The sequence below is a fragment of the Podarcis vaucheri genome, assembly GCF_965113315.1.
Source record: "Podarcis vaucheri genome assembly, chromosome: 17".
Classification (NCBI taxonomy): Eukaryota; Metazoa; Chordata; class Lepidosauria; order Squamata; family Lacertidae; genus Podarcis; species Podarcis vaucheri.
This window is the reverse complement of record NC_138755.1, coordinates 11,660,374-11,673,938: the sequence shown is the minus strand read 5'-3', so window position 1 is coordinate 11,673,938 and position 13,565 is coordinate 11,660,374. Positions and strand designations below refer to the sequence as shown.

The following is a 13,565-nucleotide window of genomic DNA, read 5'->3' as shown; positions in this document are numbered from 1 at the left end:
AGTGGAAGACAGGAGTACCTGGCTTGCTCTGGTCCATGGGGTCACCAAGAGTCGGAAACAACTAAACAACAACAACAACAACAAAATACAATAGCCCTTTTAGGTGCCACAAGGCTCTTTGTGGATCTTTCTGTAAAGGTACGAAGAATACTAAATAAGGAGAAAGGGTATGTTAGTGCACACAACGCTACCCTAGCCAGTGCTTTTTACATAACCTATGACTTTTTCTTAAAACACTTGCAGACAGTGTATTTATCCTAGATGTAGAGAGGGCAGAGCCCAATCAAGGTTGTCTGTCACTAGCACACCCAACCCACCACAAATGTCAGTCACACATTCATCCCTTTCCCCTTGCCACTACTCTGTACAAATGAAAAAAGGCTATGCAGAAACTTCAGTTAATATTTTGAGTGTAAGCAAAATATGTAATTTACACATGTAGAGACTTCAATCATGAAATCATTACTCTGGTACAAAACACCCATGACTTACACGCCAATGTACTGGGTTGATTCCAGAGCTGCTCGCTCTGCTCACACAACAGACTTCTGCTTGCACAACAGGACGTCTCCCTTGACCCATCTCCCTGGCAGCACCCCCTGCCCCACAGCGCACCGCCAAAATGTGTTCCAGAGGGTTGGGGGACAGGCTGGAGCAGATGGGGGGGGTATCATACTGCACAAGCATGACGTCACTCACAGAGAACTGGATATAACACACTGCATTTAAAACGCTTTGTTTAAAAGTTAAAAGCATTAGTATTCAGTAGTTTCATTTCACAGAACAGAATTATGGGGATTTTCTACAAAGGATACTTTGCTAATGTTAATGAGTAATAGGATCAGTGCTGGGGTACTGGACAGCTGTGGTCAATTACTGTATGAAACCAAGAAAGCCCTTCTGCAGATTGGCAGGCTGCCTTTCTTTGCATCATGGTGCCGTCTGAATTTGAAGAAGCCAGAGAGGTAACTCCTTGCTCCTTAGCCATCCTGGATTATGGCTACACAGACCTTGTCTGAGCTCCCCCAGGGTTCTAAATAAATGCCAAGAACTATGCAATCCTTTGATCAATGACATATATTTGAACACTGTTACTAGCTTAGAATTTAATTTAATATGCATAAATCCAACAAAAAGAAAGGAATACTTAAGCCAACTGAAAGAAATGGAATTAAGCATACCTATTTTTCCACTGGATTTCAGTCACAACTTAACTTGGGTTTTGTAGTAATACAATTCTACTAAAATAATTAATTGCAATACCTAAAGACGTAAAAAAAAATCAACTGACAAGGTTTTTTTAATGGCCAACCGTATTGCTTTCTCTCTTGTTTATAGACCCTGAGACCACTACAATGAGTTAAATGGGTAGAATTCAATTATAACAGGGATTCTAACTATGAATGTATCACAACAAAAAATCCCTTACTGATAGCAGTTATGCAGTGATTACTCCACCTGACAGCGTGGTGTAGTGGATCCATGTTGTATATGGATCAAAGAGATTCAGCTTCAATTTTCTACTACGCCAAGTCATTATCTTTCAAGAGGAATAGTGAAGCAAATGTATGGTGAACTGAATACAAAGGAGATACCTTGGGAACTAGAAGGAGACAGAAAAGATTGATGCCTGTCTGAACATCTTCAGACATATGAGTTTAACGTGTTAACCAAGTAAAGGAAGCAATATCCAGAACCCAGGTAGTAAGCCACACAAGCTGGGACCAAAGTGAAATGAAATGACATGAAGCACCTTAACTATTACATCTGTATCTCATTCGATAACTGAATAGTGGATAAGGTACTTGATTTCTTCCCAGGTTTAGCTCCACCACTACAGGCTGAGCTGGATTCTGGCTATTGCTCCATTTACTTGGCTAACAAATATAAACACATAATACTTCAGGTTTGTGGGCTCAGAGCAGGCATTGTTTTTTAGCCTTTAGGCCAAGACCCAATACCAAGCAGAGTGCGCTCAGGGGAGGCACCAATCTTTTCTGTTTCCCTCTAATATCCATGTTTCCCTCTAATATCCATGTATATCTTTAGCAGAAACAACATCCTCACCAATACTTAGCATTTATATGATGCTTTGGAGGAGCGAAAGGATTTCACATGTTTTACCTTGCAACCCATGATGGAAACAAGATTTGCACAAGGTCTCCTATCTTCGCAGTCCAGTCTGGACTCCACACTACACTAGCTCTCTAGCTCTTCCAGGTCTGCATTCTCCAACTCTGTATGCTACAGCAACACATACACAAGTTCTACAACCCAGCTACATACGATGCAAATGTGTAAGAGGTATACAGTCCCTAAAATTCCCTTCGCCTCTGAAGAACTGGTTAAGTCCTTAGTTGTGCTAGGGAACAGTGGGCCTTTATAATGCATAACATTACTTAAACAGTCCCAGTAAAGAACAGAATTTAGCTAAATTCTGCAGAAGCATTAAAATTGTACAGGAGTCGTTACTGTAATTCTTAAATACTAAATAGTGCTCGGGCGGGGAATACACATTAGTCTAATGTCTACCCACTCATTTAGAGCTAAACTCCAGACCAATAACGTTCATAAGGAACAATCAAGCAACCTTATGTCCCTGTCTAGTTGAAGTTCATTAGCTACATATGTGGCAAGTTATTTGGAAGGGAGTACCTGTTGGATGTCTGCCAGGGTTTCTATTACACTTGCTTGCTGCTGTGCTGAATTTCTACTGGGGGACTCGCTATCTTTACTTTTCTTGTAAAACTGATATAATCTGTCTTCTCAAGTGTAAAATTTACATAGAGTATCTCTTGGGTGAGGGATAGAAAAGTTCAAAATTTGAGAAAAATAAGGTGGAAAATGCATGTTTAAATCATGAAGGCAGAAATCAGAAAGCTAAAAAAGAAAACTAACAAATCTGAATTCCAGTTTATGTTTGAAGGCAATCGTATGTGAAGTTTTCATCATCTTACATACATATTGTGGTATTCAACTACCATATTGCTGAAAGAGAAATTCAGGGCTGCACCTTCATTTTTTTGAAACTCTCTGGTAGATGAATGAAAAAATACCATTTTTTATCTGATTTCTGTGAAATTTAAATAGCTTATTATTCACTAATAGAAAGCTCAGCTAACAGAATTCTAAAAATATGGTCACATCTTAATTATACAAACGCTCCCTCTGCTATATGATCAATGGATACTAAGGATCTGAGTGCTGCTGGATTTCCAAGTAGCACTTAGCTTAAATAGTGAAGCAGGACTATCACCTGCATACAGTCGTAACGTATTTTGTTAGCAACTGGAAACTTTGCCTGATAACTGTCAGGCATTAGAAGAAACTTTCCAGTGATCAGATCGTGCTACTAAACACCATTCCTTTCTTTTCTGAAACTACCAGGAACATGTTAAACAGATCTCTAGCCAGCTCTCACATTCCTAACTTTGCCCCATCCAACCAGAAAGGATGTGTCAAATCAATCAGCTGTTACTTTCATTCAACCCCAACCAACCAAAGAAATATGGCTGCCCAGACTGAGATTCCAAAGCAACTTTTTCAGTCCTGGCTGGCCTTACCATATTTTAATCAAGGTATTGTAAGAAGCTGACCCAGTATTTCACTCATAAAGGAAATGTTTTCAAGGTATGAGAGGTGCCCCACACTTCACTATTATCACGAGCCCTGTTACTTGCCTGAATAAGGGTCACTTTTACAAGTAAGAGCCTCTGTTTACATATTTTGGGTGGCAGTCAGGACAGTGACATCTCTTTTAGATTTTGCATGCAGTTGTCATGGCTGTGATGGGTCATAGGTGCCCAATCCCTGTCAAGCCCTTTCTACTAGGTGATATTATGTTTGTGCTTAGGGCATCTGTAAGGGGATCAGTTTGTGTATAAAAATATACTTCTAGTCCCTGAACTACCGTCAGCAGAGTGGCCCTGAGAAAAGAGACATTGGGAACCCCTGTTTTACAGCATTATTTTGGATAGGAGCCATAATTTGGTAGGAAATACCGTTTAAAGAAGATCCAATAGTTCACCTGGTATTTTTCCTTTTGGTAATTAGAAAAAAGAAAAGTAAGTGGTAGAAGGAAAACAAGAAACTTGTTAGGGCTTAGAAAGAAACCTGGAAAAAAAGAGCTGTCAATTTCCCTTCAAATCATCTGCTGAGCATCCCTTGAAATCAAAGTCGCAAGAGAAAGCATAGGAAGGCAACACAGCGAAAACTGTTGCTTGATAAACAAGCTATAGTATCCCTTTCTCAAGACGTGGGGTTAGTCGTTTGCCCACATGCCCACCAACAATACACTATGGACGGAGGTCTTTCTTGGCTTTTAACATTAAGATTTCCCTTACAACAGATTAAACCTGAGAAACTACAGGCCCAAGCATCAGGTCACTTACCCTACAAGAGTGGTTCCCAATTAGTGGTCTGCAGACCCAACAGGTCCACATAACCCAAATGGGAACCACTGCTCTAGAAGAATGTTCTGAAGGCTGCTGCTTGAGAAGTGAAGTTTTGTCTCCTGGTAACCTGGAGCAGCAGCAAAGCTTAAAGAATTCACTTTTGTGACATGGTTTGAAGGTTTATATTCCATGCTCTTTCCAGTTTTTTATATTTTCTGGAGTTGTTGATGTAATTCAGATTTTTGTCATCTTTTATTCTTTTACATATTTTAATGTGTGTGTTTTATATTTGACTGCAGCCATTCTGGAGATCTTCTTCTTGGGGAAAAGAAGTAACTTGTATCTATTCATTAAGTCACCAAAAGTCCAGTCTGAGGTTTGAAAGGTGTCTCTAAATGTCAGCTAGCAATTAACTTCTACAAGAGGTGAGATGGGGAAAGTATACAAGGCATACTTTCAAGAATGCTGGTAATGGGTCAAACTCTGCTTTTCTATGTGATACCAGAATTTGCTAGTGGACACCAACCTCGTGTTTGTTTTGGTTAATGCAAAATGACTGTTGCTTATTTGTTTTGCATTTGTTTGCATACTTCACAGAAAAATATCAGTAAAGCTATATTATTAAAAAGGTAATGGAGGTTGCACATTGCATACTAAAACCAAGCACTAGAGAAGAGCGCATTATCTTATTTCTTTGTGGTCTCTCCTGTTAGAAGACAACATGAAGTAAAGTATTGTGAGGCTTGTGTCCAATACAATGTAGGCACTAAAAATGCCTAGTTAAGGGGTCAAAAACAGCAAGAGAAAGCACTTCCCATAGCAAAAATCACTTCTGTTTTAGGCTGAACCCCTTGAGCCAGCTGCTTCTAAAATGGCTGTCACACTGCTCAGTGCTGGTAGTAGATATACCAACCAGTATACAAATTTAATTAATAATAATAATAACAACAACAACCTCTGGAGTTTTAGATTCCCTTCAAACTGGATTTTGAGAAGCTGAAAAGGTTTTAGAAGACAGCTGGAAAGACCTATGTGTAGCCTAAAGAGAGGATTAAGGAGGACCCATGTTGAGTTCTCAAATGTTTTAAACAAAAGCAACAAACAATTGCTCTGCAAATTCACATCTACCAAAGAGTTTGTTACACTACTACATGAAAGCAGATGTCAAAATATTTTCCTTATATTTAACCTAAACTAGCAACAATTCTGCAAAGCTGATGAACACCTAAGGGAAGTTACAGATTCTCAACCACCACACTGGATTTGTCAGAGTTATACAATTCCTTCAAGATGGTGAAAGTAATCTACTGAAAAAGCAATTTTGTGTGTTTAGCTGATGGGTTTTATCAGTGGTGTAAGTTTTCAAGAGAGGGAAACCCTATTCAATCTAGGGTAACTTCCCTATGCTAATTTGGGTAAGTTGCAAAAGAAAGTTTTATGATACCCTAGAGAGCAGCCCATTTATTGCAATTTATTTTACTTGCATTTAATAAATAAATCTAAAAACTGAAACGGCCATGCCTGCCTAATATTGTATTTGCAATTGTATTCATTCATTGTTACTAATGAACTTATGGAGCAGTCATTTTTCTGCAGAAAAATAAAAGCACTAGAAAAATGCCCACCCATTGTTGGGTCTTGCAGACAGGCAGGCCCCGTTCCCCTGAACAGCCTTGCAATGAGTGAATCTTCCAAAGTCAAGCAAAAAAGAAACCAGGCCTTTTGAAAGACGAAAACCTATTCACTTGGCAGCATTTGCACTCCTGAGTCCCGCAACCTTCCCTAGAGAAACCTATCTCATACATTAGCTTGGTGGTTTCTTGCTGTTCCCTACAACACAAGAGAAGTATGTGGCCACCTTCATGAGGGCTTTTGTTTCAATTTCAACCAGTTAACAGGTCAATTGTCATGGAGGCAATAAACGCCTAAGCCAGCACTAAAGAGTCATCATGTATGCTGAAGTTTACCAAAATTTCCACATCACTTGTCAGACCAACTAAGCCTGAACAGGGTGCCTGTTGGGCAACAGAGTGGTCAGTTCTACTGCAGCTGTATCCCCTGACCCTGCTATTGCAGGCCCCGAACACCAAGAGCTCACTTGGTATGCAAGCTAGAAAGGATTACAGATCATGTATACGAAATATTCTGAACCTGTCAAGTCCAGCGCTGAGTTGTAGTCACCCTACTGAGGAGTCATGATGCATTGTGTTGCAACACACAGGATTGCAGTGCTTTCATTCTAATAAAGTCAGTGGCTTCTTTCCACAGCTTCAAGTCTTTCAAGTCTCCCTGCAGTTGTCTCCAGAAGAGGCATCATCATCAAGCAAGATTGACAGCTAAAAGCACACACAGTCCACTCTTTGAGGCTAAACCTAGTAAGTGACTATGTTCTCTGCAGGTCTAAATGCAGACACTTTACTAGGACGCCCAATTCAAGGCTGATTCTGTTGTACATATATGGATACCCATTGGGTGCATCCTGCTCCTTCCTTCATTGATGTGAGCACATTAAAAGCCCCTAGAATGACAGCATCTTTGGATAACTTCCATGGTAACAATTTGGTCCCCTCTTGAACCACATACTCCAGTTTCATTGCACTTTCCCATTTTCTTCCTAATACTAGGAATCCTTTCCACCAATCATTCAGAGAATGATGCACTTGATAGAAGTGTTTCTGTCCCAGAAGCTAAAAGCCGCTTGCACTACTCTGCTAGGTATGACTGACTTGGGCTACAATCTTAACTCCACTTACCTAGAAGCCCCATTGAATCGAATAGTACTTACTTCTGAGTAGACTTGGTTCAGCATTGCATTGTTACTTGGGAACCTGGAACTACAATCCTGTACATATTAGCAGGTCCCTTTGAAGGACCTAGCTAACTAAACATACACAAAGCACAGCATTAGGATGTCACAACTGCAGCGGAATCTGCCAGTGGTGTTGCAGAGTAGCTTAAATTGGGAGATGCGAACTAGGAAGATCCAATTCAGATCTTATGCAGACATAAGCTCATTACGCAACCTTTGACAACCCCAGCCTCAACCTGGGATGATAAAACTGGTCTATTTTACTGAACTGGATTACTAAGATAATGAACAGAAACTTTAAAGTACTATACAGTCATTAAGTATTGTTATTACAATGGTGTAAATACTTCTGAGTAGCCATTCCAGCAGTATATGAAAACACTCTTAAAATGCCATTTGTATCCAGGACAAATGAACCTCACTACATATGCTTCTATAGTTTGATGACTGGATAGTCTGATGACTGACTTTCTTCTGATATTCAAAACAACCTCTTAACCCAGTTTCAAAAAAACCTGCCAGATTTTGGACCTGTTTGGCTTCCAGGCCAAAAATAAACTTAAGGATCTTCTTCACATTAACCAAATTTTAAAATGCCCTATTCCAGTTTTAATCTCATGTGCTGACCGAAAAAAATCTTTAAAAATCTTTACTTACTTGGCCCTTCAACCCATTTACTTTTTTGTTTTCTAGAATCACAACAGACATTTCACATTCAGCTTTAACCACTATGTGCCCCCCCCCCAAAATAAAAACCTTTTTTGAAATCAGCTATTGATGTGATAATTTGAGAGATGGCTTGGGGGAGGGGGGAATCAACTTCTACTAGTTTAGTTAAGGTACTTCAGAGCTAGACAGGCATCTGCATCTCTTTTTGAAGAACCAACTGGACTCCCTGCAAGTTTTCCATAAGACTGTGAAAGCCTTTCAAGGCAACACAGAACTAGACATCCAGCAGGTGAAGTATTCAAAGAAACCAGTCAGCTTGTGTTTAAGAGCAAGAAGCAGAGACAGCCACTCAGCACAGACCAGGCAATTACCGCTGTCCCCACTTGGCCACAAAATTCAATGGGTGACCTTGGGCCAGCCGCTGCCTCTCAACCTAATAACCCACCTCACAGGGTTGTTGCGAGCATAAAATGTGGAGGAGCAGAATTTCTGTATTCTGTCTTGAGCTCTCTGGAGGAAAGGCAGGATACAAATGCAATTGATGGCAAGAATAATGAGCGGTCACCCCAGCCCATTCCTTCCAAGGAGGATGCCTGCCTGCCCCATCTTAAGAACATAAGGATAACCCCTGATGTCTCAGGACAATTCAAGCCTGTCTGCCTGGCCCAGCACCAGTGCTTTTGTTTTTCTAAAAAAATGTTTAGGGGTACAGTGGTACCTTGGCTTACATACACTTCAGGTTACATACGCTTCAGGTTACAGATTCCGCTAATCCAGAAATAATACCTTGGGTTGAGAACTTTGCTTCAGGTTGGGAACATAAATCTTGCTCCAGCAGCAGCAGGAGGCTTAAGTGGTACCTCAGGTTAAGAACAGTTTCAGGTTAAGTATGGACCTCTGGAACGAATTAAGTACTTAACCCGAGGTACCACTGTACTCTCATTTTGACTCAAGGAAATCACCATTTTATACTTCAAATCCTGCTAAATTAATATAGTAAACGGACAAAAGTACAAAGATTCACAAAATGTTTAAGGGTATGCATACCCCTGCGTCCCCCCTGAAAAAAGCCCTGTCCGGCACCTCAGCAGATACCCATCGTGGCACAAAACATGCCAACTATCCCCGGGATGCCGGGCCGGCTCACCCACGAGGCAAGGCGACTGCCTCGGGCGGCGGGATCCCCATGTCGGCGTTTCATCCCAACCCCGTTCCTGAGGCACCTCTTCCCTGACCCCCTTCCTCCTCGGCACGGGGAGAGTTGGAGGAAGAGTGAGGCGGCGCCATTCCGGGGGGACCGAAGTGCCGGCCCCCGTCCCTGGAAGCGTGGCGGAGGTGCGGCACTCTCCACATGCCCAGAGGCACCGGCGCGGGCCCTTCAGCGCCCCATCCATCCATTCATCCCCCCGTCCCTCAGCCCGAGCAGGCCCCTTCCCCCCGCCCGGCCACCTGCCCCGTCTCTCGCCTCCACTCACGGCTATAGAGGGCGAGGCAGGCGGCCTCGGGCCCGGTGCGGGCCTCGAGGCGGAGCGCCTGCTGCTCCTGGTGCCGCTGGATCTCGCCGTTGGCGTCGCCGATGGTCAGGAGCCGCACGCCGGGGAAGACCGACACCGACGCCGCCGACGCCATCTTGGCATCCCAGGCCCGACCCGCGGCCGCCGCTGCTGCTGCTGCTGCCGCTGTGAGGGGCGCCGAGGAGGAGAGGCCGGAAGCCGCGCCTCCTGAGCGCTGCCGCGCAGCGAGTGGGACAGCGCCCCGTGCGGGCGGCGGGGGAAGGAGCTTGCCGCGAAGGAGCCAGTGGGCGGCCGGGGGAGCCGGGAGGGACAAGGGCGGAGGAGGGCGACCCCTGCCGGCCGCCAGAGGGGACAGCGCCCGCGGGGGGGGGGGAAAGCGGGCGAAGGGGAAAGAGGAGAGGTTAAAGGGCCGAAGCGATCGCGCGCGGCATTTCCGGATCCCAAGCGCGGCGGCAAAATTCTGCATTGTACGGAGCAAGGATGCAGTTGGCATTCATGGGCAAACTAGTAATTATTGTTGTTGTTGTTGTTGTTGTTGTTACATCCTGCATGTGCGGGGCAAAAACAGAGTGGGTATGCATTGAAATGGCAAACTCTGTAGTTGTTCTTGTTGATTTATTTATTCCCCCCCCCCGCTTTTCCCTGACTCAAGGCAGGTTGTAGATACAATGGGAACCTTTTAAAAAACCTTTTAATCATGAATAAAATGAAAATCATACATAAATATAAAAAACTAAATAAAAAACTAGTCAAGCAAGTAGGAGCGCAGAAGAGGTTGCTTTCCCTTACAGTGCTTTTCAGATAAACTGCACAGCCATAAAAAAGTGGTGGCAGCAGCCGGGGATTGAATAATAATAATAATAATAATAATAATAATAATAATAATATTTTCTTATTTACATGCCGCGCTTCTGGCTGGGTTGCCACAGCCACTCTAGGCAGCTCCCAACAGAATATTACAAACACAATGACACATTAAACATTAAAAACTTCCCTAAACAAGTTCTTTTGAGAAGTCTTGTCATAGACTGCAATGGGACCTCCAGGTTCAGAGGCCATATAGGGCAGATAAGCAAGGGGCTGCTTTGCATTTTGGTTTTCCTAATCTTAATTATTCTCTGCAAATAATAATAATAATAATTATAATAATTATAATAATAATAATAATAATTAATAATAAAGTTCAACAAAAAAGATAGACAAAGATGTTATTTATTTATTTATTTATTTATGTACAGTGGTGCCTCGCAAGACGAAATTAATTCGTTACGTGAGTTTTTTCGTCTAGCGAATTTTTCGTCTTGCGAAGCACGGTGTCGGAAAAGTTTTGGAAAAGCTTCAAAAATCACCAAAAACCTCAAAAAAGGCTACCACACCGCGTTCTGTGAGTTGCTCCTCGAAGTCAAGTCGCAACTGTATTAACGGTGTTCAGAAAAAGGAAACAAACTTGCAAAAAACGCAAGACGTTTTCGTCTTGCGAAGCAAGCCCATAGGGAAATTCGTCTTGCGAAGCAGCTCAAAAACCGCAAAACCCTTTCGTCTAGCGAGTTTTTCGTCTTGTGGGGCACCACTGTACTTACTTACTGACAAGGTTCACACTCCCCCCCCCCCGCCCCAAAGAAGCATAACAGAACGCAGAGGCAACAGGGGAGCTTTTCCCTCTGGAAGAACGGGTGGACGGGTGGGACAATCAAAATTTAAAAACAGTGTTGCCAGGAAGCTAAAACCAACCCCTTCTGACATGCTGCTTTGCCTGTATGCAATGAGTCCCCTCCTCCTTGCCCCTACAATGAAGAGCACACAAACATACAAATCCCCCACTGAAGTGGTACAGTCCCTGCGCAGCTTCATTCTGCAAGGTGGTTGACGTGGCCACCAAAGCTTCAAGGAGATGTTTGTAGCAGGACAAAGGAACCGAGTATGGTGTGAGCAGAAGTAAAGTTGCACTGTGTGGAGGAGAGCAGTTCTGGAAATAGCAGCAGAGAACTGAGAGCAGCAGCTGTTCTGAGACCAGGGGGTTGAGGTCTGAATTGCCCAGTGTTGAGAAATATTGGTCATACTCCACTTCACTCACTTCCTGTTGCATCAAAGTTTGCAGCGCCATAGCAGGGAAATCTGTAGTGGTTTAGAATGTGAGACATGGACTCGTGGTTCAAATCCCAACTGCAATGAAACTCTCAGGGCAACCCTGACCAAGTCAGTTATCTCTCAGCCTAAGCTGCCTCACAAGGCTGTTGTGAGAGGGAAAACAGTGTGCATGCCACTCTGAGTTCCTTGGAGGAAGGGCAGGGTAAAAATAAAGAAAGTAACAAGTAAAAGGGGACTGAGCCCATTCACCTGTGCAAATTAAATGACCAGCATCATTCTTGGTATCTGTCTCCATTTGTGGACCTCGCTTTGGCTGAATTTCAAGATAATTCCTCCTTGCAACATGAGACCTGAAAGCCAACTTATAGGTAAAAGGTAAAGGTATGGTAAAGGACCCCTGGATGGTTAAGTCCAGTCAAAGGCGACTATGGAGTTGCGACACTCATCTCACTTTCAGGCCGAGGGAGCCAGCATTTGTCCCCAGACAGCTTTCCGGGTCATGTGGCCAGCATGACTGAACCGCTTCTGGTGCAACGGGACACCGTGATGGAAACCAGCACAGAAACGCCATTTACCTTCCCACCAAAGTGGTACCTATTTATCTACTTGCACTGGCGTGCTTTCGAACTGCTAGGTTGGCAAGAGCTGGGAAAGAGCAATGGGAGCTCACCCCGTCACGGGGATTTGAACCACTGACCTTCCAATCGGCAAGCCCAAGAGGCTCAGTGGTTTAGACCACAGCGCCACCCACATCCTGAAATACCAACTTATAACACCATAAAAAGGTAAAGGGACCCCTGACAGTTAAGTCCAGTTGCGAACGACTCTGGGGTTGCGGCGTTTGTCTGCTCTGCAGACAGTTTTTCTGGGTCATGTGGCCAGCATGACTAAGCCACTTCTGGCGAAACCAGAGCAGCGCATGGAAACGCCATTTATCTTCCCGCCGGAGCGGTATCTATTTATCTACTTGCACTTTTTGGCATGCTTTCGAACTGCTAGGTTGGCAGGAGCTGGGACAGAGCTCACCCCGTTGCGGGGATTTGAACCTTTTGATCAGCAAGCCCTAGGCTTAGTGGTTTAGACCACAGCGCCACCCGCATCCCATTATAACACCATAGTCACTCCTTAATGAGCTGGTACATTCCTTGGCAGTGGTCAGTAGACTTTCCTCAAACATAGCTGCTTAAATAGAAATGCTCAGTGTGACACACAGATGAGCTCCACTTTCTTTTTGGGGTGTTTGTGTGCGTAAGAATATGCTTCTCATTTTCACTGAGACAGAAAACGGCTTCAAGAGATTATGCTGAAGCCAAATACATCTGCCAAGCTGCTTGGTCCATCTTCTGCCCCCATACAGGTTAAAAAAGTAGGTTTTATGCTGGAAAGGGAATCTTAGATGCAGAGGAAGGAGAAGCACAGCTGAAGAACGCAGGGTCACCACTGCTGTTGTCACCAGAGCCCCCGTTCTTGGCATCAGATGTCCTAGACCTCGCTCACTTCCTAGCAAGGCAAACAAACAGAAGTTTAAATCCAGAAACACTCCAAAAGAATGGCACCTTCTATCTGGATTCAAAACTGGATGCTGCAGACTGCAAACTGGGAAAGAGAGGAATCTCCATGGTCCTTGCAGCCCAGATTTTGTGGAGCCCAGATTTTGCTTTAGGATGCTGCAATGTTGCGCTGCATCCTGAATTTTTTTTGCAGTTAGGTGTGTATGCCTCTCCATGTGACTCTCTCAAGAAGTGCGTGCTGTCTGAGAACATTTGCATTTATTTATTTAACATCCCACCCTTCCTCCCAGAGGGGCCCTGGGCAGTATATAAGAGGCCAGCTGAATTAAGCCAAAGGCCCATCTAGCCCAGAACTCTTTTCACAGTGGCCAACCAGGCGCATACAGGAATCCTGCAAGCCAAATCTGCTCACAAGAGTACTCTCTCCAACTACAACCAGCAACTGGCATTCAGAGGTGGGCTGCCTCCGATAGTGGAAGTAGAACACCGCAGTGGCGGCTGGTGAAAGGTAAAAAGGTAAAGGACCCCTGGACGGTTAAGTCCAGTCAAAGGTGACTATGGGTTTTGCGATGTTCATCTC

At 43.8% G+C, this 13,565-nt stretch overlaps 1 protein-coding gene across 4 annotated transcripts in view; it reads right to left on the bottom strand.

The window, feature by feature from the left end:
• CARM1 (coactivator associated arginine methyltransferase 1) overlaps positions 1-9,545 on the bottom strand; it is a 40,402-nt gene extending 30,857 nt beyond the window's left edge. The window contains exon 1 of one of the 4 annotated variants that reach the window (XM_082204926.1): positions 9,348-9,545. In XM_082204926.1, the coding sequence (XP_082061052.1) occupies positions 9,348-9,501 (154 nt within the window). In that variant the 5' untranslated portion in view covers positions 9,502-9,545. The remainder of the gene's footprint in view (positions 1-9,347) is intronic. The other 3 variants (XM_082204927.1, XM_082204925.1, XM_082204924.1) reach the window with 3 other exon arrangements.
• Positions 9,546-13,565: the final 4,020 nt, after the last annotated feature.